The sequence below is a fragment of the Miscanthus floridulus genome, chromosome 1 (assembly GCF_019320115.1).
Source record: "Miscanthus floridulus cultivar M001 chromosome 1, ASM1932011v1, whole genome shotgun sequence".
Taxonomy (NCBI): domain Eukaryota; kingdom Viridiplantae; phylum Streptophyta; class Magnoliopsida; order Poales; family Poaceae; genus Miscanthus; species Miscanthus floridulus.
In genome coordinates, this window is record NC_089580.1 from 134,693,762 (window position 1) to 134,719,914 (window position 26,153).

Consider the following 26,153-nt stretch of genomic DNA (forward strand, 5'->3'; position numbering starts at 1 on the left):
TATTTATTTACAATTTTAGATTGCGTTCATCCCGTTCTTGCTTGTGTTCTCGATTTGCTTGCAGGAAAGCCTTCTCGATGAGGTCAATCTCATTCGCGTGGTTGATAACCAATGGAGCAGTGGTGTAATGGTTGCGGGGGTCTGAATCAGTCTTGGTTCGAAGCCTAGATCATGAACGTTGAGTCTCCACCAATCGACGCTATCATACCTATCGGAAGATTAGGCTTAGTCTACATCAAGTGGTATTAGAGACCTTGTTGCCTGGTGTGGGGGATACACCCCCGGGTACCACAAGATGGTACATGGGGCGCACCATCCGAGGTGGCCCAGTCCATAAGATCGAGGCATGCACGACAAGATTACAAGTTGTACTAGATATTGTAATAGTATCAAATAGGATACTTTACTTGTAACCCTCCTCCTCCAGACTATATAAGGAGAGGCAGGGGTCCTCTAGTCGATATCTCTAACAGACCTCAATCAATACAAAATAATGAGACACAGGACATAGGTATTACGCCAACACGACAGCCAAACCTATATAAATCTTATGTCCTGTGCCTCTGTAACCATCTGGTTTCTGATTACACACACCGTCTACCGACAATCTACCATCATGGACATACCCCTAGATGGACTGCCGACCATATTTCGTCGACAGTGGCATGCTAGGTAGGGGGTGTGCGCGCTGATCCCATGGCAAGCTAGATGGCCTACCTCAAGATCTTCGTCGTTCATGGAACTCAGCAGATCGTGGCGACAAGCTTCGACAACCAGAGCATCGACTTTTCTCACTACGCCACGTGACACGATTCCACGGCGATATCTTGTGGCATCCCAGTAGATGCCAAATCCGAATTGGCAAGCGTTAGCTGATTTTCGGGCACGACACAGAGGGTAGCCACCAACAGCGCCGCCGTGGCAGTTACCCTTCACACAAGATCCAACCGGCAAGGACTCTACGAGTCATACTGCATGGTAACATGCACAGTGCCTTGGTCTCCGTAGCCTCAAAGAGTCAAGACTCGATCAATAAATGATGTGATGATCTACGCCACCATATAGCTAAATATAGTTTCCATATACGACAACAAGCCAATAAGGAAGGAGCAAGATAGAAGAAGGCATGCAAGCTAATCATGCATATACGTGTATATGCATTACGTACAGTCTAATCCTGCTTGATGTTTTCATCCATTGACTACGCGATCCAGAGGCTACCGAGATGTACAGGCTCAGGGACCACGGACCACGTTGACCACATCCTGAGTGGCTCCGCTGAGCTCCGACCACGTCTCGGGCGGCTCTACCGAGCTCACATCGACCACGGACCACGTCGACCACGTCCCAAATGGCTACACCGAGCTCCGGCCATGTCGACCACGGACCACATCGACCACGTCCCGAGCGGCTCCGCTGAGCTCCGACCACGTTGACCACAGACCACGTCGACCACGTCCCAGGTGGCTCTACCGAGCTCACGTTGACCACAGACCATGTCGACCATGTCCCAAATGGCTACACCGAGCTCCGGCCATGTCGACCACGGACCATGTCGACCACGTCCTGAGCGGCTCCACTGAGCTCCGACCACATCGACCACTGACCACGTCGACCACGTCCCGAGCGGCTCTGCTGAGCTCCGACCATCTCGACCACCAGACCATGTCGCAATGATGATCGCCGTGAAGAATGGCACTACGACAACCACGACCACCGTCATGACGATAGGTCAGAAAGCTCGAGGACCGGACAACTTCATCATCGCCGACCAGATTTCTATCCAAAGATAAGTACACTTCTAATATTTATATTTAATATAATTTTTCATTACGATGTTTCTCCACAAACGTCCTCGTCATGATTATTCTTCAAATAACGTTTGTCCATGTATACAATCTTAAATATAACATACAACTATACTTAATGCAAATCCCCGACCAATCATGTTGACGCTCGATGTCTCCAGAAAAGGCCCTGTCTCCGGCTCCTCCCTACACGTGCACGAGTGTCTGCCCTCTACGTTATGGGTGGTTGGCAGCGACTCCTTAGCGACGCTTTGTTCTTCCTACACATGCACGGGCTCCACGCCCCGCCTTATGGTTAACGGGCTAGCTAGGGCTGGAGACTCAGCTACATACTAACTGGTCGAGCAGTTTATATTAAGTATAAACACAAACTTCACATTAACACTGATGTTTACAAAGCACTAGCTGCTTTATCACATCATGCTCATTTGCAAATGACTGTTGAGCGTTATTTCTTCACCGCTGATTTTTTTCTCCATAATTTATTATTTTGTACATCATGTACTACAATTCTACATATTTATATTGTAGGAATTTCGAGCTATGCTCAGGGACTTCATCGCTGGCTTCTCGACCTACGCTCGGGGACTGCCTCGATCACTCTCCGACCATAGCTTCGGGACTTCGTCGCTCGCTTCTCAACCTACGCTCGGGGACTGCCTTGATCACTCTCCGACCACAGCTTGGAGACTTCGTTGCTCGCTTCTCGACCTACGCATAGGGACTGCCTCGATCACTCTTCGATCACAGCTCGGGGACTTCGTCGCTCGCTCCTTGACCTATGCTCGGGGACTGCCTCGACCACTCTCCGACCATGGCTCGGGGACTTAATATCTCGACTACATGTGACTAGCAACTCGCATACAGTTGGGATATTTTTTCTCCTTTAGACCTTGCTACAAGGCTCATACCTCGCCTTCTAGCAAGCTCGGGGACTACATCGATACGATGCACCTGCCGGTGCATCTTGTATCGCCTGTGCGACGATTGGATTCTCAACTTAACTAGGAATTCTTTTTAGACCCTAGCACCATGTGCCTACGTCACCTACTACCAGGCTCGGGGACTAAGTAGGCACACTTCACCTTGCGGTGAATGTGCTTGTTTTTCGACCACTACACCTCTGACGATAAAAAACGCTACGCTTCAAGACACCCTTACGTTTCTTCACAGAAACCCAAGTGGGCACACTTCCTAGGACAGAAATATTTTTCTTTCTTCTTAAGAGCACCATAAATTCTTTGGACAACCTACTTCTCTGGCGACAACGGTGGTCGAAGATGTCAAGAACTCAAGTCTCACTATTCGGAGAAGGTTAAAATGGCGTGTCACATCAGAATACATGGCGCTCGAGGACTAGCTATGGGGGATACACCCCCATGTACCACAAGATGGTACATGGGCCGCACTATCCGAGGTGGCTCGGTCCATAAGATCGAGGCATGTACGGCAAGATTACAAGTTGTACTAGATATTGTAATAGTACCAAATATGATACTTTACTTGTAACCCTCCTCCTCCGGACTATATAAGGAGAGGCAGGGGTCCTCTAGTCGATATCTCTAATATACCTCAATCAATATAGAATAATGAGACACGGGACGTAGGTATTACGCCAATACGGTGGCCGAACCTGTATAAATCTTGTGTCCTATGCCTCTGTAACCATCTGGTTCCTGATTACACGCACCGTCTACCGACAATCTACCATCATGGACATACCCCTAGATGGACTGCAGACCATATTTCGTCGACACCCGGTAGGTATAACTTTGTTTTCCCCTTTAGATTGTTATTATTTTTGCATTACCTATAGTCCACAAAAAGCCAAAAAATATACATCGTTACATATTCCCTGTCCTATAGCCTCATTGTGCCGTGCAATTTCATCTCTGTTTCGCGTTATTGAGTTTGTGCCCTAGGTCAAGTTCTGGTTACTGATTTTAGATCATTTTTAGTCCAGTTTGTGTTTTCCCCTTTGTTTTTCATCATAATCCGTGAACATCTCCAAGTCTTGTTGAGTTTCCTTTGTATCCATCAAACCCTAGTCCACGCCATCTAATTTTCTACACTTGTCTTCACTGTTTCCATCAAATCATTGCTACCGTGACCAATTTTACGAGCATTATTCTCGTTTTGTCCTCTAATTTGGAGTGCGTTCGTAAAACTAGTCTAGTTTTCACATACGAACTCGGATTTTGATGTTCCATATATCAAAATCGATCAAAAATTTTTTTTGGATCTGTCCATCCCTAGCATTCTTAGGGTCAGAGATTTTTATTTTGGTCAAAAAGTGATCACAAGATCCTCTTTTCGTGGTCACAAGGTTTTTGTCGATTTCGAGCATGTCTTCTAGAAATTCCATAGGCCACGTCTTTCACTTGTTTAAGCTCATATTTTCTGTGGTTACTTCTTTTGTGCTCCTAAGTGAAGAAAAAATATCAAAAAAAGAAAAAGAAAAAGTCAAAATTTCTCAAAAAACAACGACAGCCCAAAAAAGTAGAAAAAAGATAGGGGTAAAAGAGGAACAATATCTAGAGGAGCACATAGAGAGCGCCATTTGAGCTATGTTTGCGTGTGTTGATTTTTATCTTGTTCCTAATCATATTCTTGCTGTTCACATCACTTAATATATCTGATACTTGGAACGTGAGTAGGCCAGCAACTAAGACAAGTACTTGGGATACTTATTCAGCTTTGCCATTCAGTTGCGAATTTTGCTATTCCTTGCTACTATATTGTGCCTGTCCAAGCTCCACTTTCTTCTAACCAAGTACAGGTTCACCTTGCAACTGTTACACTCAAGCTACAATAGTATCACAGTCACCGACCGATTGCACCGCCTGTTGCTTTAGTAAGAACACTCGTAAGATTGTGGTAAGATGCTTGAGAGTGTGTGACTTTACTCCTTGATCACATCCTATAGTAGTTCATAGGAAAATACATACTTGTGTGTTTTCTTGTTTGATTCTAACAATGACATGTTGTTCATATCCACCGACTTATGATGGTATAGGTGTTGATGAGTACATGGAGTGGGAAAGTGTCATAGATAACATATTTGTTACTCGCTTTATGTGTCCAAGGAGGAAGGTAAAAAATGCATCTAGTGTTTTGCGATATTTTGCTTTATCTTGGTGGGAGTCTTTAAATTTTTCTGATAAACCTCAAACTTGGAATGATATGAAAGATCTTATGAGAGAAAATTTTGTTAATCCATCTCTTGTAATTAATTCAAATGATGAGGTGCATCAACTAGATCAATCTATTGTTATTCCTCCTGCTATGCCTAACCTTTTGCAGAACAATGTACAAAAGAGCGAGGATGACGTGACAGAAAATGAGATGCTCACAGTCTCATGTGACAATTCAGAACCATCAACTATTACTCCTACTGAACATGAGAGCAAAGGTAAAGCCCACGATGCTAAACTCACGGAAGGTGAGATTTCTCTTGATGTGCTGAATTTTTCCACCAATCATGCTATGATAGAGTAAATTTTAGTGGAGCCTTCACTTGATTTACCTTTGTCACAAGATGATTTGCTTGATGTTTTTTGTAACGAAGATGACTTGCATGATGATATTTATGTTATACCCATGCAATCATTAAAGAATGATCATGCTATATGTGTGCTAAAATCGAGCACTTGTGCCGAAAATAGACTTGTTATTCATAATACTAGTGAAGTTGATGAGCCGAAATTATTGTCTTCTTTAAATACTTTGGGTTACATTGAATTTGATGTTCTGTGTAATCTTAGTTCTTTAGAGGAGAAACTTTATGCATATGCTGATTTATCATGGTTCTCTAGACATACATATCATGTTTTTGGTAAATATAACAACCAAGGACAATATTTGATACAATGAGTTTACATTTGCACAAATCCGAATTCTTCTTTTGTTGTGCAAAGTAATGATGAACTAGAGGATAGTAAAATCAACACTGTTGTTATGCCATATTCCTCTAGTTTTGCTTTTCGAACACAAGTGGAATCCAAAGAAAGGGAGCATATGTTTCTTGTTAGTACTAATTTTTTACAGGATAGTATTTGCAAAGATCGTGTGTATTTCAATCAAGCAGACTATATGTCTGTAGGACAAGACATGATACAAACCTGGACATGTGGTCATATTGTTTCTAACAATATTGTCCATTTTCATTATTTTAGAAACCTCAATTGTCCTCATGTTGTGCAGGATCGACTTCAAACAAAATCGACGCAGAGGATGGCTTTTCGTCAAAAAATGGAGGATGATGAGGACATGACCTCCATACATATGACCATGCTTGGAGAACCATATGGAGACCAAAGAGATCAGCGAGGGTGTCCTAACCGAGAAGGAGACCCGAAGTTCATCCAGTTCGAGTCCCCAAGGTGGAGACCCAAATCAAGTTCGAGTCCGGCTCGGGCTCTAGGACCAGTCTGCTTTAAACTGGTCACCCAGGACGTATCCAGACTCCGTTTTCGACGATCCACATATGGTTGGAAAGCTAATTCTATAAGGAAGCCAATCCAAGTGGTTTCACGTCAAAAGACCTTTGGAATCAACGGAAATCGTCGAAACAAGTCAACGTCCAGAATCTGTCAGGGTGCTGCGACACCGTCTTTTGGTCCATTGGACCGTGTATCGTGTTTGGGCCCATTAGGGGGCACGTCTAGAGGGGTGACGCCCAAGACTCTATAAATAGCAGCCGTCGCTCTCCTTAGGGTTTGGGTTTTGTTTAGTTCTTGATTTTTTCGTGAAACAGACGTCGTTTTGCTGCAACTGTCGCCGCCAAGGCCGCTTGCTGTGAACCAGGGCCCCAGTTCTTAATCTTGTTCATCTGTGGCGATTAGTCATTTCGAATAAAGACTTAAACTCCTTCTCATTATCATAAGCCTCATATTTATTTACAATTTTAGATTGCGTTCATCTCGTTCTTACTTGTGTTCTCGATTCGCTTACAGGAAAGCCTTCTCGGTGAGGTCAATCGCGTTCGCGTGGTTGATAACCAACGGAGTAGTGGTGTAACGGTTGCGGGGGTCCGAATCAGTCTTGGTTCGAAACCTAGATCGTGAACGTCGAGTCTCCACCAATCGACACTATCATATCTATTGAAAGATCGGGCTTAGTCTACGTCAATATCCAACACTCATCTCTTCTAATCATCAAGGCTACACGAGCCAGCTTGTGATAGGTTGACCTAGGAACGGTTAGGTCTTTCTTAAAAATTCATGGAAGAAAACAATCAAGATCCAAGTCTATAAAAGTTAACCACAAATACTATAAACAACAGTAAAATAAAATGAAATAAGGCTAACTGAAGTGGACTATAAACAAGCTACAGAAAAAGAAACCGGACACACTACTACTAGCTAAAGTACTGGTACTATAAAGCAATTACTCGACATTCAGACAAGCAAACTACTGCAACAAAGATAAAACAAAGCTAAGAAAAATACTAAATAGAGGAGCAATATAGAAGAAAAGAATAACTAAGGAAAAGAGACAACTTAATGAGTAAACTAATCCCCTGCAACTGCAAGCAATGATCAGAACGCTATTGCAAACAGAAGACTTATCACAAAGTCACTCCTGCACCACTAGCTGCATTAAGACATTATTTCTCTGCACATCCTATTTAATGTGAGATACAATCTTTTTTTATCATAAATGAATCTTACATATGGATCCTATTTTACTCTTAGTATAAATGCAAATTTCTCCTTCTTGTCATTGATGTTGAGTAGAATTTCTCCAACTTCCACATCTACGTGAGCATTCATGGTAACAAAGAACAATAGTCTTTCAAGTATGAGAAGGGTCTTCATGTCGACCTCCATGATGAGCGCTAGGAGGTCTACCGGACGAAGAAGTTTAGGGCCTATTCGGATGGCACTATTTTCAAAGACTATACTACCATAAAATTGTGGTTTTACAAATAAAGAAGACACAAAACTGTGAAAAGAGGTCAAGAGTCTAAATTACTACCATCAAGTATCGCTTATGTCTAGGTAACCTCTAAATTAACGTTTGGTTCTGTTTAATCCCTTTAACTATTTCAGTCCATTCAATTTACTCATTAACAAGATTTGTCTTTTTCATTTCTCTACGTAGAAGTTGAATTTTACTTAAAAATGTGTGAGGCGACTGTGGACAACATATAGTATTTTTAAAAATATATTATGAATTTTATATCATCATGTTTAATACTTTTTTGTTTTTCTAGTGTTAATTTATTATTATAAATCCTAACCTACCAAAATAATGATATAAATTATGACATATTTTTTAAACACAAATTATGGTGCTAGATATCCCCTCAAAGTTTAAAATCAAAATTCAGCTTGAACGTGGAGAAACAAAATAGACAAAACTTGTCTAGGTGTAAATTGAATCCACTCAAATAATTGAGGAGAGTAAACCAAACCAAGCCAAACAGTAGTACAAGGATTATCGGTAGATAGACTATACGAGGGTTGTCTTTTGGAGTTTTCCTAAATCAAAGTCTATGTTTTTAGCAAAACCAAGGTTTTAGACACTACAACATTTGTTACTCCCTCCATCCCAAACCGCACATCTTGCATTTGAAGGAGTTAACAATCTTAAATTTGACTAGATTCACAGAAAATAGTTGTAATATTTGTATATCTAAAGAGGATTAGTATGAAGACATATGTTGCGATTAATCTAATTATGATTATTTGATATTATAAATCTCAGTATTTTTTATATAAATTTAGTCAAACTTAAGATTATTTGACTCCTCAAATTATAAGATGTGCACTTATTTTAGAACGAGGGAGTATAAACTTTTGAAGTACTTTGCATTCAAACCGGCCCTTACTACTGCAAAATTCCATGAGCTCTTGGCTGCTTGACTTTATTAAACCATTTTTTTTTTTGAAAGTAGCACCCACGTCAGAGGCTGTGACGGGTAGGTCCCACCTCGAAGCAGACCTGTGGACCGCATCCACATGGCGGCCGCCCAACCCTCCAAACCCAGCTCCCTTCCATTTTCCACTGGCCGGCCATCCTCACCCCCGCCACCGCAGATCCCCAATTCGTTTCCTCCCACCGAGCCAAGCGGCGACGACGGCGGTCGCGGCGCCCCTTCCCTCCCTCCGTACCGCCGCCGCCGGTGAGTTCCGACGCTGATACCTCTCCCTTTCCTGTGATTCGAGTGCTTCCCCTTACAGCCGTCGCGCCCCTGCTCCGCTTTGCTTCAGACGAGCAGATTGGGCCGAGCACCTCTCCGGCCAGTAGCGGCACCGTCGCTGGTGCCAGGTCCGGGGCCGCCGCGCCGTGGGGCTCGCTGAAACGGGTACACGTTCTGCCTCCGTTCACCCGTTTCTCGCTCCTTGTTGCTTGAGCCGGTAACAAAATTAACGGTTCAGTTTAGGCGCGGTGGATGTGCGAGCTTGCTAACCTGGAAGCAAACGTTATGAATTATATGATCGCCCTTGTGTACTTCCCTTCTTAATTGACTTCCATGCGTGCATGCCTCGTCTAATTCTAGTGTGCCAAATGTGATTCGTCTGTTCCATCCGGTGACTTGCTGAACGGAATCTGATTGTGGACCGCTGGATATATTTTTTTTCCCAATTGGATTGTATCAAGATTGATCTGTGGATAAGAAGACCTAGAAAAATTTAGGTGCACATGCTGCAACCATCAGGTGTTGTTAGCTACCTGCGCATTAGATGCAGATTACAGAGCTAGAATGTGATTTACACATGAGCATGGATGGCATCCAGCAAGCCTCTTTTGCATAAGATGTCCTTTGGTGCTAATTTTTCATACTGTACTCCCGCCATTCTAAATTACAAGACGTTTTGGCTTTTCTAAAACATAGCTTTTGCTATGCACTAAATCCAGATACACAATAAAAGCAATGTATCTAGAAAAGTCAAAGTGTCTTATACTTTGGAATAGAGGAAGTAGTAATTAATAAAATTAGCTAACACATAGTGGAAAAGGGGGGTCAAATTGCTATTGCTAATCTAGTACAGAAACCGGGAAAAACTATGTCCAGCATACATTATTACCCTGTTCAACCTCAACCGCTCTTCTAAGTAGTGTCCATAAGCTGTGTTTCTTTTTTTTCTGAGAGGAGTGGTTGAATGCCCACATGTATTATGACCTACTTCATGTTGAGTTCTCCTAGAATATTTATGACCTATGATTGTCAGCATGGAGTTGAATAGTTCTCCTAGAATGTTTATTATGACCTATGATTGTCAGCATGGAGTTCAAAAGGTTGTTTGGTTAATCAGATATATGCACTGATTTCTTTTCTAGCTGTGATTAGGCTACAACAACTTTTCAGTTTCAAATTAGAGTTTGTATTATTTTCACTGAACATCATATGTTTCCCCATGCCCGTGCAATAATCAGTTATAGTGTACCAAGGAACATCTGAATGTAACCAAGTGTCTCAAAACCGTAACAGTTTAGCCAAGTAACTAAGCCTTGTCTGGCTAACACGACTGCCAAAACTTTTCACAATGCAGCCTTTCTCAGCTCAATATCTGGGTGTGGTTTCACATTATCCAGGCCTGGATATAAAAATTGGTTCTGTATCCTACTTATGTGTCTTTCTATTTCTTATTTATCAATCAAAGAAGTTGGTTTCCGGTGTGAGCTTGATTGTTTTTCGCTATTACTAGGTTGCTTCAGAGAAAGAAATTCTAGGGTAGGTGGTTGTTGTCGTCATCGTCATTTTCCTTATTGTGTGCACACTATGTTTGGTATTACCCCAATCTGCTTTGCATGCAGCAATGATCTTATTTTGTAGACAGGCTGAATATCTGCACGGACACAGTCCAAAAGCCTATATCTCCTGTATAAATTGTTTCAGGAAGCATTTTAGAGAACTGCAAACCATTGACACTTTTATCTGCTTATCAGATGAAAAGCATCCACTCTCTAATTATTTTGCTGAAGCATTTTTACTTTCAAGTGTGTCGCTGCATACTTCAGTTCATAATTTGAGTTGTGTTTTTTTTGGAGAAAAACATGAAACTCCACATTACCACACTCCAGACTTTAAAAAAAAGCTCAATTTTGTATATAGCTTCATAAGTTGTTTGTATTTGTTATGAGATCAACCACTTAAAAGCACTTGCTAATAGTTCAATCAATGCATATGCTATAGCAATAGTGGATTGTTGAATGATGCATGATAGGCTTGTTAGAAGAATTTCCTAAAGTATATCTTGTTATTTAAGAACGTTTAGTTGGATAGAAATCTTTTCGTTCACAAAATGGATGTACCTTGTTATACAGGTCAAATTTTGTTGACCTGTTGGAAATGTTGTTTCGTAATTATAGTACTCAATTTAAAACCAACAGAAATGAAGGTTTAAAACAAAGTTTAGTATCATACCTGATAAAGGTGTATGCCATTGGCATGCACAGTTTCCCTAGCGAACTTCTTGGGTCTCTGTTCCTTTTGGGCTGCTTTTGAATGATTTTGGTGTAGCTATACAGTCTGGCCATATGTGAATTATGCACTAGTTAGGTGAGTTTAAGTCAACTGCACAATCTTTCTTTTACTCCTAAAAGTCGATGCTAACCAAGAGGCTAAGACTTCATTGACTATTTTCTTCTTGTATGTGGTTTGAATGCTTTCCACTTGCTTATGTTCAGTTTTCTTTAAATGACATGAGAAAAAATGTGGCCCTATATCTTAGCCTGTTGTCTTATTCTTATATAGTTTGAGTATTACTGTGATGTGGGGGCGCCATTATGAAAGCCGTCCCAGGGCTCGAGAAGTTGCCAGAAGGGCCAGAGCGGCATCCAAGGAGGTACCAGCTGTAGTCAGCAGCAATTAAGGTTTATGGGGAAAGGATTAGAGTAATGAGAGAATGTTTAATGGGGAGAGAAACGAAGAGACCAGAGCTGGGCGCTCAGGAGCTGGGGCTGCTCTATACATTCTGTAATCAGCTTATGATGAATCAATCAAGAAACCAGTTATCTCCGAGTATCAGGACCGGTTCGAGGCTCTACTGCCCCGCGTTGGCACCCTGAAGGTGGCTTAGCGCGTCCAGGCCTTCACGGCGGGACTCCAGCCACCACTCAGCCTCGAAGTCGAGATCCACAATCCCCAATCCCTCATCGTTGCCATGAGCCTCGCTCGCAAACTGGAGCAACGCGAGCAGTACGTCGGGGGTGGTTGCATCACTGCCTGCTCCACCACGGGCACCGGCGCGTGGCCTCCTCACAGGGCCGCCCCCTCAGCTGGCGCTCCCTGCTCCCCCGACCAGGACTGGATTCTCCACGGTCTCCGTCGAAGGCCGCCAGGTAAAGCGTCTTTCGCAGACCGAGATGGAGGAACGCTGTCGCCTTGGCCTCTGCTTCAACTGCAATGAAAAATTTGGCCGGGGTCACAACCGGGTCTGCCAGCGCATTTTTCTCTTTGACGTGGCTAAAGAAGATGAAGTTGAAGATGTCTAGGCCACTGAGGATGTGGCTGCAGCTGAGACGGTCAATCCGCACATCTCGCTGCACGACATCGCTGGCATCCGCATTAGCAAAACAATGCAAGTGCGTATCCAGCTGGGCGGTGCCTCCCTCCTCGCGCTCATTGACTCTGGCTCGACACAATTTTGTCTTCGAAGAAGCCACAGCACGCACTTCGCTTCAGCTCCTCCCTCGTGGCAACATGAAGGTGACGGTGGCCAACGGGGAGCGCGTGCCGTGCCCCGGCATGTACCTCTCAGCGGCCTTCTCCATCGACGGTGAGACCTTCTCCACCGACTTCTTCGCCCTGCCGCTAGCCGGCTATGACGTCGTCCTCGGCACCCACTGGTTGCATCCCTCGGGCCAATCCTTTGGGATTTCAGAGCGTTCACCATGTTCCATTCTGCACTCAGTCATCTACAACCATGTAAAGCCCATCGTAGGTGTAGACCTTTCTTGTATAGCTATTCTTTAACAAAAAGGGCGTACCCAGTGCAGAGAGCTCACGCTCTGTGCGGGGTCTGGGGAAATGACCTCGAATAACTCGGACATGATTATCATTGTCCCTGGTATTCTTCAATGCTAAATTTCCACGTGTCAACTATTGAGAGCCAATTTGGTGATGGTTACAAAGTAAATAATTTCCTTCTTGACCAGTATAAATAATTTCAGTAGCCTTGTCTTGATCATCTTCAGATATCCCCGACATTATGATACAGATGGTCGCTGGGAAAGTTAAGTTCTCATGGTCATTCTTTCCATTGGTCTGACGTTTGAGGCCACCCTTAGCCTCAATCTCCTATCGCACTGGCCAAGTTACTCCTCCAGATGTAAACAGACGAAAGAAGGGCGGAAAACTCATGACGTTTAAGTGCATCAATGTAGTGGATGTTCCGAGGGCTAGGCACCTTCACATTGGTGTTGAGGCTGATGTTGCTTGAATGGCATATTGTCCATTATGTGCAAACCGCTCCAAAACTCATTTAGTCTTTATATGAAGTTGTTCCACTATTCGGAATGAGTCTAGTACCCAACATGACAGTGTTACTTATTGATCAATGTTTCTTCTAGGGAGATTAATGATAAATTCTTTCTTTGATTACAAACGAAAGCACCATGTCGTTATAGAGTGTGGCCCAAACATTAAGGATTGAAAGGTAGAGCAGTTGTAGTTCTAACCATCTTGCATGGCAAGTAAGCAGAATTAGGGAGTTGAGTTACTGTTTGATAGTGTCCAGCATTTGTACCGATGCCGTACATGATAGTTATGCTTTTACTTTTCGTTTTTTGCTCCTTTTCTGTTGTCTTGATTTGCTTTGTTTTCTTCACCCTTTATTAGATGGCAAGCATTGCTTATTGAAGCATGGTCTTGTTTTGTTTTATTCTTTCTATTTCTCTTTTGCTAATAAATGTTCATTCATGACAAACATGGCAAGCAATCCATCTTTGTGCAATAACTTGAGGTCTATTTGGTATACGACAACAACTTATGTTAAATAAGATGTTATTATGTTGCCTTTTTTCAAAATAGTCATCTGTTTGGGCGTTCGATCAGGTCCAAAGCAGAAAAATCTGAAGTGTAGCTTTGCTAAAAATTTACAAGTAAAAGTAAAACACAAAACAATATATGCTTCAGGATATCGCACAATGTGCATTTTAGTTAGCCTGAGATGCATGGAATGGAATAAGCCACTAGCAAGGAAAACCGACCCACAATTAACCTAAAGTATGCATTTCTAACAATTTCATCTGCTATTCCTTCAAGGGAAAAAAGTACATTTTATAAGGGAAAGGGACCCCGTACAAAATCCAGTAATAAAAGGGTAACACGAGAACAAAGGGTGATGTCATTTTAAATTTCAATTAAGTTCAGATGGCAGCAAATACATTACATAAATTAAAAGAGAAGAACATTTCATAAACCAAATCATTAGTACACATAGAAGGGTTTAATGTTGGGGCACAAGGTTCGTAGACAAAAAGTTTGTAGGCATCGATGCATCGTATATGCATACTAGACCTGAAATTGGATCAGATCAGATCTGACTACAAATAAATTAAGCTAGGGTTTGGGTATTTTGTTTCGCACAGCAGGAACGAAAGAGGAGGGGATGGGCGCACCTGATGGGAGCTAGTCACCGGCAAAGGCCAGATGATGGAGACCTGGCGTAGGGCTGCGGTGGCAGTTGCCCACTCATCGGCGCTGAAGACAGAGAGCGCACACGACGCGAGGGCCACGAGAGGACGGCTGGACCAGACCGAAGAACACACAAAGTAGCAGTAGCCTGGCAGGGCCGCATGAGAATGAAATCAATGAAATGAGATCGCACCCTTCGCTGAGATCGAACGGCGATTGCTACCCACCAGGCTTTCCATGCTCTGGGCCTCTTGGGCTGACATGGGTCGGCTGCTGTGATTATGCGGCTAGTAGTTGGGATTCTAGCAAGCAGGGTGCCAGGGTAGAAGCAGCTCCGGGCCAGTAGTCTTTTTGTTTTTTTCCTTTTTTTTTAAATGCTACACGTCTTATGTTAGACGTGAGCACAAATCGTCAGACACTCCGGCAGGTCCACTGTCGACGAAACCTGGCCGGCAGTCTATTGAGGGGTATGACCACGGTAGTAGATGAATCGGTGGAGGTGCATGTGAGGAAACCGGATGGTGACACAGAACGCAAGAGACAGCGATTAGACAGGTTCGGGCCGTCGGCTCGACGTAATACCCTACGTCCTGTGTTTTTGTGGATTGTATTACGTGTGGACAGATGGAAAACGAGGGGCTCTCTATCCGCCTTATATAGCTTGAGGATAGGGTTATAGATCGGTTGTTTCTATCCTAATAGGTTTACAAGATAGGAAATTACAGAGATCAGGGTAATCTAGCATATTCGAGCAGATTTCCTAGATCGCCGAGAATCTTCACGTGGTCATGCGAGATACGTTGCCTTATATCGTACTTCACGTGGCGTCGACTTGCAGGCTGGGCCTCCACTGGTGGCGTAGCCCATGCGCGGTCCTATGGGCTGGGCCTCCCCTAGCGGCTCGGCCCATGTCCAGTCCTGTGGGTACCGGGGGTTATACCCCCACAGCTAGTCCCCGAGCGCCTTGTATCCACCGAGTAACACCATCTTGAGTTTGTCCGGGCAGTTCAGCTAGCCACCAGTCGTCGAAAGCAGGCGTCTGACCAGATTGACTGGGAGCTGAGCTGTTTGAAACGAGCATCCGAGCTGCTGAATACGTCATCCGAGCTGTTGAACATGGCGTTCGAGCTATAGAGACAGATGTTCAAGTATCACAACTAGGAGCTGAGCTCGCGCTCACGTGAAGTTCAAGGTTTGTCGGCGGGATGTAAGTAGCTCAAGCAGAATTTTTTTGAAGTATTGGCCGGTGAAGCGTACACACTTAAGTGCCAATTGCGATGGCTCTGACGACGTGGTCATCAGGCAGAGGGGAGGCATCAGATGGCAGACTTGACAAAGTCGAAAAACCGTGGAGAAGAAAAGCAGTGCATGCACCGCAAGGTGCATTGTACACAATGTAGTCCCCAAGCCTTCTGGAAGATGATGGAGGAATCTTATAGCAGGGTCAAAGAAAAATATCTAGACCAAGCCATCAGTACATTCATTGCTAGGTGAAGTGTACACACTTAGTCCCCGAGCCTGGCACTAGGTGAAGAAGTCTCGTGGTGCCAGGATCCAAAGATGCAATCTGCGGGTGTTGAACCCGTTTCCCGATTAGCTAAGAAAATTAGTATAGTCATCGCAAGACGACGTGTACACACGTAGTCCCCGAGCCTGCTGGAAGATGGTGAAGGTATCTTGTAACAGGGTTAGAAAATATGTTTACGCCGTGGAAGCAACGCGTAGCATTGAACTTCGTTTCATCATTCCGCGTTCAATGTAGTTTGACGCGGCGGCCCATCAGGCCTAATCCGCGTCCCATCGACACACAGAGGTTTCGAAAGGGAATGCGGCGGGAGTGGGCACAATTTCCCAAAAACTCTGGAAGGCGGAGGGTCTGGGGTCGAACCGTTATAAGAGCACCATGGCCCCCGCGCACATTCCCCACCTTTCCTTTGCCACTTCGTCTTCTTCCTCGCGCCCACACCACATCCTCCGGCAACTGCTCCGCCATCAAGTAACTGTGAGCTTGTAATCTCCTCCAAGCCGCAGATATGTTAGATGGCGCCCAAAAGAAACCATAGGCCGCTATTCTCGACGGGACGACCCTCCCGTTTTCTTTCTCTTTGGGGACGGCTCCTCGCCCGTAGGCTGCTTCCCTCGGAGTTTCTCACGAACATGCGACGTCCGTTCACCTCCATCTCCAGCGTCGTGATCATCCGAGCTGTCCCCACCAGCTTCCAAGCTGGCCCGATGCTGGGGATTGCTCGGCCGTGATCAACACCCCTCGGCCAGTCAGCTGGCGGCACTGCCAAGAAGTACACTGCCCGGTCCTGCCCATGAATCTTCAAGAGCACGAATGACTATGCTGCAACAAAAAAGGAATCAAACGAAACTAGGAGTAAAACTCTTACCCGTGGTGGGAGGTTCCCCACACTGAAGGCCCTCTGCTGGTCGTCGATCTTGCGGCGACCCGCGAGGTTAAACAACACCCCAACTTGCCGTATGACTTCATCTCGGCCAATTGGCTCGGGCACCTCTCGGGTCCCATCAGTATCCCCGTGGAATTTGTACGCGGGATGTGCCCTCTCTTTGCTGGGTTGGCATCGCTGAAAAGTGAAATTCGTCGCTACTACAACCCCATCCACCCTTCTCTGGTCGATCAATGTCAAGAGCTCCCTCACTTGCTCCATTCCATTGACACCAGGTCTCTCTAACCACTTGGTGTTGCTCACGGGAATCTGATCAATGTCACATGTCACATGGTGTTCCACCTATAGCATGTAGAACCATCGTTGCGCCCAATACTTCACGTTTGTGTTCAACGGGGTAGTGATGTATTGGCCAATCATCCCATCCCGAAGCTGCAAGTACGCGCTACTTACTATCCTAGATCCAGATCCCCCTCGAGCTTTCAAGCAGAAGAAGTGGCGGAAGAGATCGAAATGAGGAAGAATGCCAAGATAGGCTTCGCAGAAATGGATAAAGACAGAGACATGAAGGATGGAATTTGGGCCCAGATTACAGAGACTAATCCCGTAATAGTCAATCAACCCATGGAGGAATGGATGGATCGTAACACCAAACCCGTGATAAAAGTAATCTTCAAAAACAACTAATTCATCGCCGCGGGGGGTAGGAAAGCTCTCACCACGAGCCGGACGCCATCATGCTGTCACTCTATCTGGCAGCACGCCGTCCACCACCAACTGATTGAGCACCGCCTCGTTGCTGATGGAGCTCACCCATTCCTCGGCATGATTGAGCTCGCGCGATGCCCTACTTGAGCTGTTGTGGTTTCTTTTGGGCGCCATCTAACAGATCTGTGGCTTGGAGGAGATTACAAGCTCGCAGTTACTTGATGGCGGAGCAGTTGCCGGGTGATGCGGTGTGGGCGCGAGGAAGAAGACGAAGTGGCGAAGGAAAGGCAGGGAATGTGCGCCGGGGCCGCGGCGCTCTTATAACGGTTCGACCCCTGACCCTCCACCTTCCAGGGTTTTTGGGAAACCGTGCCCGCTCCCGCCGCCTTCCCTTCTGAAACCTCTGTGTGTCGATGGGCCGCGGATTAGGCCGGATGGGCCCCGCGGCAAACTACGTTGAACGCGGAATGATGAAACGGAGTTCAATGCTACACATTGCTTCCACGGTGTAAACATATTTTCTAACCCTGCTACAAGATACCTTCACCATCTTCTAGTAGGCTCGGGGACTACGTGTGTACACGTCATCTTGCGATGACTGTACCGATTTTCTCAGCTAATTGGGAAACGGGTTCAGCACTCGTAGATTGCCTCTTTGGATCCTAGCACCACGAGACTTCTTCACCTAGTGTCAGGCTCGGGGACTAAGTGTGTACACTTCACTTAGCGGTGAATGTACTGATGGCTTGGTCTGGATATTTTTCTTTGACCCAGCTACATGATTCCTCCATCTTCCACCAGGCTCGGAGACTACATTGTGTACAATGCACCTTGCGGTGCTTGTACTGCTTTTCTTCTCCACGGTTTTTTGACTTTGTCAAGTCTGCCATCTGATGCCTCCCCTCTGCCCTGATGACCACGTCGTCAGAGCCATCGCAATTGGCACTTAAGTGTGTACACTTCACCGGCCAAGACTTCAAAAATTTTCTGCTTGAGCTACTTACATCACGCCGACAAACCTTTTACTTCACGTGAGCCCGAGCTCGGCTCCCAGTTGTGATACTTGAACATCTGTCTCTACAGCTCGAACGCCATGTTGACGTGTTTAACAGCTCGGACGCCTTGTTCAATAGCTCGGATGACGTATTCCGCAGCTCGGATGCTCGTTTCAAACAGCTCGGCTCCCAATCAATCTGGTCGGACGTCTGCTTTCAACGACCGGTGGCTAGCTGAACTGCTCGGACAAGCTCAAGACGGTGTTGCTCGGCGGATACAAGGCGCTTGGGGACTAGCTGTGGGGGTATAACCCCCGGTACCCACAGGACTGCACATGGGCCGAGCCGCTAGGGAAGGCCCAGCCCACAGGACCGCGCATGGGCCGCGCCACCAGTGGAGGCCCAGCCTGCAAGTCGACGCCACGTGAAGTACGACATAAGGCAACGTATCTTGCAAGACCGCGTGAAGATTCTCGGCGATCTAGGAAATCTGCTCGGATACGCTAGATTACCCTGATCTCTGTAATTTTCTATCTTGTAAACCGATCAGGATAGAAACAACCGATCTGTAACCCTATCCTCAAGCTATATAAGGCGGGTAGGGACCCCTCTCGTTTTTCATCTGTCCACACGTAATACAATTCACAAAGATACAGGACGTAGGGTATTACGTCGAGCCGACGGCCCGAACCTGTCTAATCATTGTCTCTTGCGTTCTGTGTCACCATTTGGTTTCCTCACGTGCACCTCCACCGATTCATCTACTACTATGGTCATACCCCTCAGTAGACTGCCGATTAGGTTTCGTCGACAGTGGGCCTACCGGAGTGTCCGACGATTTGTGCTCACGTCTAACGTAAGACGCGTAGCATTTAAAAAAAGGGAAAAAACAAAGAGACTACTGGCCCAGAGCTGCTTCTATCCTAGCACCCTGCTGGCTGGAATCACAACTACTGGCCGCACAATCATAGCAGCCGGCCCATGTCAGCCCAAGAGGCCCAGCGCATGGAAAGCCTGGTGGGTAGCAGTCGCCGTTCGATCTCAGCCCAAGAGGTTGCGATCTCATTTCATTGAATTCATTCTCATGCGGCCCTGCTAGACTGCTGCTGCTTTGTGTGTTCTCCGGTCCGGTCCGGCCGTCCTCCTGTGGCCCTCGCGTCGCGTGCGCTCTCTTTGTCTTCAGCGGCGACGAGTGGGTGACTGCCGCCGCCAGGTCTCCATCTTCTGGCCTTCGCCGGTGACCAGGTGCGCCCATCCCCTCCTCTTTTGTTCCTGCTGTGCGAAACCTAATACCCAAACCCTAGCTTAATTTATTTGTAGTCGGATCTGATCTGATCCAATTTCAGGTCTAGTATGCATATACGATGCATCTATGCCTACAAACTTTTTGTGTATGAACCTTGTGCCCCAACATTAAACCCTTCTATGTGTACTAATGATTTGGTTTATGAAATGTTCTTCTCTTTTAATTTATGTAATGTATTTGCTGCCATCTGAACTTAATTGAAATTTAAAATGACATCTCCCTTTCTTCTCGTGTTACCCTTTTATTACTGGATTTTGTACAGGGTCCCTTCCCCTTAGAAGATGTACTTTTTTCCCTTGAAGGAATAGCAGATGAAATTGTTAGAAATGCATACTTTTGGTTAATTGAAGGGCGGGCCTGGTGCAAGCGGTAGAGTCTTACCGCCTGTGACCGGAAGGTCCCGGGTTCGAGTCGCGGTCTCCTCGCATTGCACAGGCGAGGGTAAGGCTTGCCACTGACACCCTTCCCAGACCCCGCACAGAGCGGGAGCTCTTTGGCACTGGGTACGCATACTTTTGGTTAATTGTGGGTCAGTTTTCCTTGCTGGTGGCTTATTCCATTCCTACTGTAACTATAATGTTCTCTAGTTTTTCTTGTTCTTGGTGAAGCATAAACTGATTTATTGTGTAGTGCATGTTCCCTGACAATGGCACCATCCAGCTACTTAGTTTGGTTGAACTTAACGGTAGTCCACATCAACCATGAGCTGGTCGAAGATCTTGTTGGCTTTAGAACTAGGGAGACGAGGAAGAGGAGGTAGGGGTTGTCAATGATGGCTGACCCTCAAGCCATTTCAATTTAAATTTGAAAACAACATGACCTTGCATTCCATTCTGCACCCAGTCATCTACAACCTTGTAAAGCCCATCGTAGGTGTAGACCTTTCTTGTATAGCTATTCTTTAACAAATGACCTCGAATAACTTGGACAGGATTATCATTGTCCCTGATATTCTAAATTTCCACGTGTCAACTATTGAGAGCCAATTTGGTCATGGTTACAAAGTAAATAATTTCCTTCTTGACCAGTATAAATAATTTCAGCAGCCTTGTCTTGATCATCTTCAGATATCCCCGACATTATATGATATAGGTGGTCGATGGGAAAGTTAAGTTCTCATACTCATTCTTTCCTTTGGTCTGACGTTTGAGGCTACCCTTAGCCTCAATCTCCTATCACACTGGCCAAGTTACTCCTCCAGATGTAAACAGACGAAAGAAGGGTGGAAAACTCATGACGTTTAAGTGCATCAACGTAGTGGATGTTCCGGGGGCTAGACACCTTCGCATTGGTGTTGAGGCTGATGTTGCTTGAATGGCATATTGTCCATTGTGTGCAAACCGCTCCAAAACTCATTTAGTATTTATATGAAGTTGTTCCACTATTCGGAATGAGTCTAGTACTCAACATGACAGTGTTACTTATTGATCAATGTTTCTTCTAGGGAGATTAATGATAAATTCTTCCTTTGATTACAAACGAAAGCACCATGTCGTTATAGAGTGTGGCCCAAACATTAAGGATCGAAAGGTAGAGCTAGTTGTAGTTCTAACCATCTTGCATGGCAAGTTGTTAGCAGAATTAGGGAGTTGAGCCGCTGTTTGATATTGTCCAGCATTTGTACCGATGCCGTACATGATAGTTATGCTTTTACTTTTCGTTTTTTGCTCCTTTTCTGTTGTCTTGATTTGCTTTGTTTTCTTCACCCTTTATTAGATGGCAAGCATTGCTTATTGAAGCATGGTCTTGTTTTGTTTTATTCTTTCTATTTCTCTTTTGCTTATAAATGTTCATTCATGACAAACATGGCAAGCAATCCATCTTTGTGCAATAACTTGTGGTCTATTTGGTATACGACAACAACTTACGTTAAATAAGATGTTATTATGTTGCCTTTTTTCAAAATAGTCATCTGTTTGGGTGCTCGATCAGGTCCAAAGCAGAAAAATCTCGAGTGTAGCTTTGCTAAAAAATTACAAGTAAAAGTAAAACACAAAACAATATATGCTTCAGGATATCTCACTATGTGCATTTTAGTTAGCCTGAGATGCATGCCCAAGGCTACATTTACTGCAAGTAGGATCATGTCTCTCCCAAGACATGTTTTTGGCAATAGTGCACTTTATAGAAGACAAAACATGTATCTGTGATGCACGGAAATAGAGATCTGACTTGTATAAGTATGCCAGATAAGAGATAACGATGCAAGTATGAACATGTCCCAGAGAATAGAATTTATGTGACCATTTGGCCTCAACCAAGGAATTTATGATGTTGATGGATGAATGGATGTTATGAAATCCTCTTGCTGTATGGCAACTTTGTATATACGATATGGTCCACACGAACTCTTTCATGATTTACAGAGTCCTGTGGTATTTTTTATCTCATTTCTAAATTTGTATTTTGCAGGAAACATTTCCAGCGCAGGTACCCAAGTATGGCGGCAAGACGCAATGTTCGGTACTCACCTCTTCCTTCAGAGGATGGGGGTGACAACAATTTTACTAAAGAAGATGTTGACCTCCGATACACTTACACTCCAAAATCCTACAGAAGGATCCCATGGAAGTCAATTGCCCTGGCATTGTTCCTCCTCCTCCTAGGAACTTCACTTCTCGTTCTTTCTTACTTCATATTCACAGGTCACATGGAGGGTGATAGTTCTCAGGCATATGGTCTCTTGTTCCTGGGTTTCCTTTCCTTTCTTCCTGGTATGTTATTCTAACTGCTTTTATGCATTTATCTCCTCAGCATGAATGCTTTTATTTTATTTTTTATTTTCAATATCTTTTAGCTTCAAAAGTACCTATTGGTGTAGTTATTCTCGAGTTGCATCTCATGCATTCAGTGAAATTTATTGCCATATAAAATTGCATATAAAATAAGGCACTATGCATCATTGTTATGTAATCAATAGGTTTCATGGTCGCTTAAAACAATGCCAGTCTGCTGTTTGGAATCACAGTTTTTATTGTTGAAAGGAAACTGTTCACACTTTGCTATGGTTGTAGAAAGTGAAAGCTTTACTTGTTTTTACATAATTGCAGGTTTCTACGAGACTCGAGTTGCTTACTATTCATGGCGGGGAGCACCAGGGTACACATTTGCATCCATACCAGATTATTAGCCTCAGCTCACGCCACTGATGCAGTAAGGATAATGAACACGCAAGCAACTTGAAACTTTCCTTGGGAACCTATTTTAGTGATAAAGAGTTAGCATGTAGATGTAGTGGCCCAAATGATTGTTGTGTTTATAGGATGATATTACTTCATCGGTCAGTAAAAGAATAATCCTTATGCTATTGTAAAGAGCAAAGTTTGATTTTGCAATTGCTTGATATTTCCTTGTCAATATCACAGAAGTTAGTTCCACCAGACCAGTATGTGTTTATCTGATGATATCCGTTGATGAAGATACTATGTTATGGCGCAAGTTGCGGTCGGTACTGTGGCTGCACCAGAACCCAGTCCATGCCCTTTTTTAAGGAGTTGGGGGTCCATATTTCTGTCATGCTTAGAATGTTGTGGACAACTGGAATGAAGAGAGGCAGAGAGCATCTGATCGTGGTAGGAAGCTGAACGCGGAGAGAAGGGCCAATAATGGATCATGTAGTCTGGAATTCAAATGCAATATATCTGAGGTCTGAGCTATTCCATAGCAATGGCAAGGTTGTGGCTTGCTTGGTTGGACTTGACCTACCTTTCAACTCTATTGTTACTCGAGACAACACCCCCAGAAAATACACCTCCTGTCGGTTAGCAAGCAAGAGAAATAGTAGAAGGAGGCCACGATTCGTTCTCTCTTTAACGAGCCAAAAATGTATCTTCAATTAAGTGAAAGTTCTTTTGAAAACAGGCCACTGTTCCCATCAGTAGCATTTTGAACCACCAACAAATGCATTTGCCTATAATTATTATTACTCCCCTCCTATCCTTCTGGATAGGTTGGGATCAAACCTTTACATTGTGTTTGGTTTGCAGATTGTATTCATTCGGGCTGATCCGGCATGAAGTTGTCACACTCCAAAATTTTCGATTTTGGGTTGTGCATAGAAAACACTAAATAAAATGAATTATTTTAATATTTGGATAAAATTTACCAACTTTAGTTTGAGCTAGCGTAAATTTAGTTATAGGAAAAATGTGAATTTTCAAAGTTCTCTAATTTTGAAGGGCATTTGGATGATGTGATGTTTGTTTGTTGCTTCTTTCTGTGTTGAGAGTGAGCAAAGTCTTTAAAATACGTTAGTAGGTCAATTTTTATTCTCTAGCACGTCTTTATCTTTTTCTACAATCAAATTCTTTGTTTCTGTTTACACCAGAATTTGGGAGAAAAACGCGGAAATTTGAAGGCTTGCAAGATTGTGCCAATCAAGGAATCGATTGCATAAGGATCGATATCAGCTGATTCAATTACGACTTTAGAATCGGATCTTTTTGGACGACGTTAGCAGATAGCGATGATGAACTACGGTTGGCATCAGGAAACTACATATCGGACTCTACAAAAAGGAAAAGATTAGGGTTCAAGTTATCTTAAATTAAGAATGTTTTCTTCTATGCCGAAGATTGTAACAAGTCGTGCTTGAGTAGGATTCATGTTTAGGCTCCGGGTATGAATATTGGACCCCGGCCAATGTGAGAGGGCACACAATCAATCAAATACAAGTTACTTCCTTTTTTCGGCTCCGGCCACCCCTTAGAAGTAGGAGTAGAGTAGATCTTGGTAAGTTCTTCAGCGAGCAGGGCTGCATCAGTCCGGTCGACCTCCGGCTTGTCTGTAACTACCATCATGGCTTATACTTCTGTTCGTACGGCTGCATCGATTCGGTCGACCTCCACTGCGACTCTGGTATGAGCTAGTTATCGACTCTTGTTTAGTTTAAGTACGCTTGCATCGATCCGGTCGACCTCCACTGCTCGAACTAGATTAAAGTCAAGTTATCGGCTCTATCTAAGGGTGGCGTCCTTCGGATAGATTCATTAAGTTACCGATATTGATTATTGCTTTCATTATTTATTCAATTACAGCAATATCACTTCGCCCAATTGGGATTGATCTAGATCAGCCTTATATTCCTGTTTAACCTATCATTTGTTAATCTAAACCGATCTAATCTACATCTTAAACGATGAGTTATGTTTTATCGGCTATTTTATATCAATCTTGATCGCGCATAGTATGCGGTTAAGGTATGTTTTGTCTTGAATAGATCTATTGGCTAACAAAAATTGTTCCATGACCCGTTATCATGGCCTATGTGATTCTGTCTCACACCCCACTGTTAGCACCGTGGAGTGGGGGTCGTTACTTGGTAGATCTATTCCTGATAGGGCATGACCTTAACTGTGTGCTATGTCTGAATCGGTTGTTTAGCCAATATCGAGTGCTTTCACATACGCAGTTCACGTCACGAGACCGTTAAAGTAAAGCTAGATCGAAAGATGTGTTAGCCCCATGATCTTATTATTGTATTACGGCCTGCATGATTCTGCCTCATGCCTCACTGATATTAGTAATAAGTTAGGGTCGTCAAATCTATTGTTGTTTCTACGGTCTGCATGATTCTGCCTCATGCCCACTGGTCATAGCGATAGACGAGATCTAATATGTTCATTAGATTTATCTTTATTAAATGGTTAAATGGTGATGAGCTGCTTCTTTATATAATAGAGATTCGGTTACTTGCAGTCATTGGCTTAGCAAAAACAGATTATTGTTGACATCTTATTGCCATTGACTAATATTTTGTCTAAATAATGATATTCATCCTGAATGATAACCGATTTTTTTTATACAACCCCATGAGCTTTAACTGATTTATTCTTATGAGTATGCTGGAATCGACTATTTTATTGATCTCCTTCCACATCGGCTCTCAGAGCCGCACATTCGAGACTATCTAGCAACACCGGCACGTTCCGCCTTAAATTACTGATTAGCTTTCTATCTTTGTCAATTGTAGGGTCAAATTTACAGGCACGTCTTAGGAGGAGTACGTAGGATCGACCACCACTGCATTGAAGCCAGGCGGATCTACAGCTCCATCGAGCAGACCCTTCTGTCTTGCTCGTGTGCCCTCGGCATGGGACAAAATTTCATGCCGACACATGTTTTGGCACGCTCAGTGGGACCCCACAATCGTCATGGCGGTTTACAACAACAATGACATCCTTATGGTACATTACGAAGACCTACCTGATGGAGATAGAGATGTCATTGGCAAAACTACAGAAGAATTTCAGAACAAGTGTTTGTTGTCCTACACCAAAACACGTGACAATACAATTATTCAGAAATATTCACTACCAAGAGTTCTATTACACAGGC

At 44.1% G+C, this 26,153-nt stretch overlaps 1 protein-coding gene across 1 annotated transcript; it reads left to right on the plus strand.

The window, feature by feature from the left end:
• Positions 1–8,758: 8,758 nt before the first annotated feature.
• On the plus strand, positions 8,759–23,160 carry LOC136541887 (uncharacterized). The gene is made up of 3 exons (XM_066534059.1): positions 8,759–8,937; positions 22,230–22,531; positions 22,868–23,160. The coding sequence occupies exons 1-3, from the start codon at positions 8,774–8,776 to the stop codon at positions 22,945–22,947; spliced, it is 546 nt and encodes a 181-aa protein (XP_066390156.1). The 5' UTR covers positions 8,759–8,773; the 3' UTR covers positions 22,948–23,160.
• The last annotated feature ends 2,993 nt before the right edge of the window (positions 23,161–26,153 follow it).

Excerpts from the sequence above, each read along its gene's own strand:
- LOC136541887 (XM_066534059.1), top strand. The coding sequence starts at position 8,774 with ATGGCGGCCGCCCAACCCTCCAAACCCAGCTCCCTTCCATTTTCCACT. Across the intron at positions 8,938-22,229 it reads CCTCCGTACCGCCGCCGCCG|GAAACATTTCCAGCGCAGGT; the intron begins GTGAGTTCCGAC and ends TGTATTTTGCAG. Across the intron at positions 22,532-22,867 it reads TTTCCTTTCCTTTCTTCCTG|GTTTCTACGAGACTCGAGTT; the intron begins GTATGTTATTCT and ends ACATAATTGCAG.